The sequence below is a fragment of the Leptodactylus fuscus genome, chromosome 10 (assembly GCF_031893055.1).
Source record: "Leptodactylus fuscus isolate aLepFus1 chromosome 10, aLepFus1.hap2, whole genome shotgun sequence".
In the NCBI taxonomy this organism is placed as follows: Eukaryota; Metazoa; Chordata; class Amphibia; order Anura; family Leptodactylidae; genus Leptodactylus; species Leptodactylus fuscus.
Window position 1 is genome coordinate 41,745,623 of NC_134274.1, and position 5,017 is coordinate 41,750,639.

At 48.5% G+C, this 5,017-nt stretch overlaps 1 protein-coding gene across 2 annotated transcripts; it reads right to left on the minus strand.

The window, feature by feature from the left end:
* Window positions 1–399: 399 nt before the first annotated feature.
* On the minus strand, window positions 400–4,816 carry LOC142182754 (uncharacterized). 2 transcript variants are annotated; one of them, XM_075257433.1, is made up of 5 exons: window positions 4,736–4,816; window positions 3,318–3,411; window positions 3,003–3,194; window positions 2,797–2,920; window positions 400–2,482 (listed from the first exon to the last, which is right to left on the minus strand). In XM_075257433.1, exons 2-5 carry the CDS (start codon window positions 3,387–3,389, stop codon window positions 537–539), a joined length of 2,334 nt encoding a protein of 777 aa, XP_075113534.1. In that variant the 5' UTR covers window positions 3,390–3,411; window positions 4,736–4,816; the 3' UTR covers window positions 400–536. The 2 variants fall into 2 exon arrangements, with proteins under 2 accessions (XP_075113534.1, XP_075113535.1); XM_075257434.1 differs by lacking the exon at window positions 4,736–4,816 and adding an exon at window positions 3,769–3,811.
* Between the last annotated feature and the right edge of the window lie 201 nt (window positions 4,817–5,017).

Genomic DNA, 5,017 nt, shown 5'->3' on the forward strand with positions numbered 1-5,017 from the left:
GGAGGAGAGAAATGTGTGTCGCACGACGGGAATTTATGGCGCATAAAGTAAATTGTTGGAAATTCATGACATTTTAAACTTCGCTCAGGAAGTCTGCGCCATATTTGTTCCATAAATGTGTTGTAAAGTGAGACCTCGCCCACTACGGGGCGCAGTTTGTAAGGGTGTTGAGCTTTTTGTATCTTTCTGGCGAACACTGTTCATAAATATGTCAGAATTCTCGTGTACCGTAAATTTTTGGCGCTAAAGTAGACAGAAAAGTGTCTTCTATTGATAGCTATGCCCCGCTGTGTTAGTTGGAGAGCCACAGTCCTGGCCACGGCTGAGGACCAGAAGGAGACAAATGACGGTCAACAGAACGATTACAAATTGGTGGAAATGTTACTTTTAAGGAGAACAAAACAAAAAAAATTAGGCAGCAGAGAACTCTATAGCGAAACTGACCCAAGATTCCCACTATATGTCCGTCAAAACTAACACCATTGTCAGTGGAATAAGACGTAATACTGGGCAAAGACAACAATACATACTAATGACTAGGAGAATTGGACCTCTGGTGTGACAAGAACACTACGCGCTCTCTCCGGTGTTGTGGCATGGTGAAACCGTTTATGGGCTGTGAGCTGGGAGCTCTGGCAGAAGCGTTTGCCGCACTCTAAACAGATGTATGGTTTCTCGCCGGTGTGGGTCCTCAGGTGCTTCACCAGACTATCATGGAGCGTGAAGGACTTCCCACACTCTGAACATGTAAAGGGCTTCTCCCCTGTGTGTCTCCTCTGATGCTGGACCAGACCAATACGTTGGGTGAATCCTTTCCCGCACTCCTGACATTGATAAGGTCTGTCTCCGGAGTGAACCCTTTGATGGACCACCAGGCTGATGCGTTGTGTGAAGTTACGTCCACACTCCCGACAGGTGAAAGGCTTCTCCCCAGTATGGAGTCTCTGGTGGGAGATCAGCGACGCGTTCTGGCTGAAGCACCGTCCACATTCAGGACACGCATATGGTTTCTCCCCCGTGTGAGTCCTCTCGTGGACGATGAAACAAGAGTGCTTCCGAAAACTTTTGCCACACACCGGACAGAGATATTTTTTGTTTTCTGTGTGAATTTTTTGGTGATCTTCTGAATTATATCTACTCTTAAATCGCTTCCCGCATTCAGAACACGAAAACGGTCTCTCGCAAGCCGGGTTCTTCTGATGAGCCACAAAGCCTTCATGGTTCTCAAAATTTTGACCACAAGCCGGGCAATGAAAAGGGTTCTCTTCGGAGTGGACCCTACTGTGCGTGAGAAGGGAACGTTTATTGGGAAAGTGTTTGCCGCAGTCGAGGCACGCAAATTCCTTTTTCTCCATCCTTCGTCCAGTAGATGGAACTTTCTTACCAGACTTCTCCTTTACTTCTCCAGGTTTAAGATTTTGCCTTATGAGCTTAAGGGTAGCGTTGAGACAATTCTGACACTCAGAGCAGTTCACTGACCATTCGGTAAGGTGGGTGCCACAAATCCTGGCACGGGATACCTGGCACAAGTGGTTTTCATACTCTATACATTTCGACAGGAATACGTCGTGCCTCTTTGCCTTAGTTGGGCACCAGTCGGGAGATCTAACATGATTAGAAACATACTGGATTTCGGCAAGTCCCGCTTCCGTAGAAAATCCCTCCATGGAGGTTGAAGCCCCCACCACATGGGGCAAGGCATTCATAAACTCTTCTACCAAACGTTCAGTCCCTAGATTAAATGTATTTTTAGTATGATGTGTATATGTGTGTTCTGTGAAGATATAGCCAGAATTCTTATATACGTCATCACCAACAAATGGGACTCGTTGGTCCATGGATGAATACGTGTTGGTACCTGAAGGGTCTGTGCCACTATATGACACCGGTTCCCCTGTAATATGGGTAGATGGATATTGTGGTGTATCAATGATGGAGTCAGAGAGGTTTCCTGTGACTGGTTCCTCCATACGATGGGGAGATGGATATCGATGTGTACAATCTGAGCTCGGGCCAAGGTTGGTGACTGCAGAGTTTCCTCCAGCACAGGAGACAGATTCCTCCATACGATGAGGGGGATTTTGTGTGTAAATGTCGGAGTCTGGGTCCTCCTTAGTATATAGTTGTGTATGGTCTGGTGATGTATATGTATTGGTGATGGTGAAGGGTCCTCCATCTTGTGAGGCGACTTGGTCTATAGTATGAGCAGATGGATATTGTGTACAGACGATGGGGTCTGGTTCCTCCTTCACATGACTAGGTGAATGTAGTTGGATATGATCTGTGGGTGAATAATTGAAGAGATCTTCTATATTTCCTTCACCACATGAGGCCATTTCCGGCTTAATATGAGGAGTCAGATCTTGTGTATGATCAGTCAAGGTATAAACTTCAGTGTCTTCAAGGTTTCCTCTGTCACACGAGGCGAGTTCCTCCTTAATCTGCACTGGTGGATGTTTAGTTGTACTAACTTTGGATACACCTGGAAGAACAGACAGCAGGCAGTGAAATATTTAAGACCCCAAGTTGTCTACTACACTGCACTAATACATCTCTTACCCCATGATGTCAGGGTCTGGCGATGGGGGGAATCTAGTGGCCCCTCCATACTGCTCTCTACCATCACTCCTATTACCTGGTGATGTGAGGGTCAGATGATGGGGGGGGGGGGGATCTAGTGGCCCCTCCATACTGCTCTCTACCATCATTCCTATTACCTGGTGATGTGAGGGTCAGATGATGAGGGGGGGAATCTAGGGGCCCCTCCATACTGCTATCTACCATCACTCCTCTTACCTGGTGATGTGAGGGTCTGGTGGTCGTCCATCATCACCTCTTTGTACAGATCCTTGTGTCCTTCTAAATACTCCCACTCCTCCATGGAGAAATAGACGGTGACATCCTGACACCTTACAGGAACCTGACAACACAATGATACCGTCCTCATCATCATCCAGACACATCATCCCTCATGTTACTGTCTAATGTCCCAGCATTCCCACCTCTCCGGTCAGCAGACATATCATCTTTTTGGTCAGTTCCAGGATCTTCTGCTCGTTGTTGCTCTCAGGTATCAGTGAGTGAGGTGAAGGCTCCATGATGGGGCTCCGGCTCCTGCTCCATCCTCCTGACACATGGGGAAGGTTGCTGGGGGTCACATACTTATCAGATGTCTTCTTCACTACTGTGTAGTCCTGAATATAGAGAGACCCTGATAAATATCACTACAGACATTCCCACAATCCCTCACCTCTCCGGTCCTGTTATTACTAGAGATAAGAGTCAGGTCATGTGACATATTTCCCACAATCCCTCACCTCTCCGGTCAGCAGGTAGATGATCTCCAGGGTCAGGGTCAGAATCTTGTCAGTTCTTTGCCTCTCCTCCATGTTTTACTGGTTTATAGGAAGACTAAAAACAAGACAGAGCGTTAGGTGGTTATAGTCATCATTAAAGGGGCGGCCTGGGCTAGTGGCAGACTGAGTGGCCTTTCACAGTCATATCCAGTGGTAGCAGGACAGAAGTGGAGCGCAGCAGGAAAAAAAAAACGCTGTACTTTACAGCACCAGCAAAGTGAGAGATTCTGGTTAAACCTAAACACACATTGTGGGAAAAAACGCAGAACGTCACCTATACCCACCGAAACGCGAGCGTCACCCTATAGATAAAAAAAGGGACGAAAATCTGCAAAACTCAATGTATAACACTGCGGAAATAAAACTCGATTCATTTTCAATTGTTTTTTTCTGCAGCATTTTTAGCTCCGACCTGTTAAGCGTTAGTCTTAGGCCCCACATTGCAGCTTGTTTTGTTCCAGATTTTGCTGCGTTGTTTCTTGATCCAATGCCAGGAGGGGCTACAGAGGGATTTGGTTTTAGGCTTTGCACCTGCACTGACTTGACCAGTCCCCTTGCCTCTAATCTTAAAGGTTCTTGGCCCAGGAAGACCCTGCAAATATTTAAACTTTTAATATAAACTCAGGGGACCCTTATGACACGGGGAGGTGACAGCGGCAGCAAAGGGCAAGCACAAGGGCAGTACAGGAAGAGTACAGGGGCAACACAGGGCAAGCACAAGGGCAGCACAGGGAGAGTACAAGGGCCGTACAGGGGCAGCACAGGGCAAGCACAAGGGCAATACAGGGCAAGCACAGGGGCAGTACAGGGAGAGTACAAGGGCAATACAGGGCAAGTACAAGGGAAGCACAGGGAGAGTACAAGGGCCGTACAGGGGCAGCACAGGGCAAGCACAAGGGCAATACAGGGCAAGTACAAGGGCAGCACAGGGGCAGTACAGGGAGAGTACAAGGGCAATACAGGGCAAGTACAAGGGAAGTACTGGGGCAGTAAAGGGAGAGTACAAGGCCAATACAGGGCAAGTACAGGGGCAGTACAGGGGAGAGTACAAGGGCAGCACAGGGCAAGTACAAGGGCTGCACAGGGGCAGGACAGTGGCCCGTCAGCAATACACAGACTACAGCCGGGCATCACTATCACCAGTGTCTGTAGCACCACACACCATGATAGGAGAGGTCCGGGAACTACAGGATACGATTGAGGTTATAGATACAGAATGATGGGGCTTGTAGTACGGGAGACCCTCGGCACATTAGGGGGGAGGGGCAGGTGTAGTCAATAATATCAGGGGGGAGGAGAGCAGTTATGACAGGAGCTGGGACTTGTAGTCCGCACATAATGATGATGACGGGATGCAATGACATCATCAGGACACTCACCTACATTTCCCATTACAGACTACGCATCAGCTATACGTCACTACTACCCACTGCACTTCCGGGTCATGCGTTCCACGCTACACATCTGAAGGGTAGGAAAAATCCTCTACTCTGTAAGGGCCTGCTGACGTCACAAGGTCACATGACCGGGTAGGCGTGTCTTTACGCGTAAGAAGGTCCTTCCACTGTGTCCTGCGTAGTGGACCAACATGGAGAGATGTGGGGTGCAGGGTGTAGGGGGGAGAGATGTGGGGTGCAGAGTGTAGGGGGGGGGGATCTGGG

What these genes read in the sequence shown, in the direction of transcription:
- LOC142182754 (XM_075257433.1), bottom strand. Translation starts at nt 3,389, where the DNA reads ATGGAGGAGAGGCAAAGAACTGACAAGATTCTGACCCTGACCCTGGAG. An exon ending in TCTACCTGCTGACCGGAGAG is followed by an intron (nt 3,195 to 3,317) that starts GTGAGGGATTGT and finishes CTCTATATTCAG; the next exon opens with GACTACACAGTAGTGAAGAA. An exon ending in TATGTCTGCTGACCGGAGAG is followed by an intron (nt 2,921 to 3,002) that starts GTGGGAATGCTG and finishes TTGTGTTGTCAG; the next exon opens with GTTCCTGTAAGGTGTCAGGA.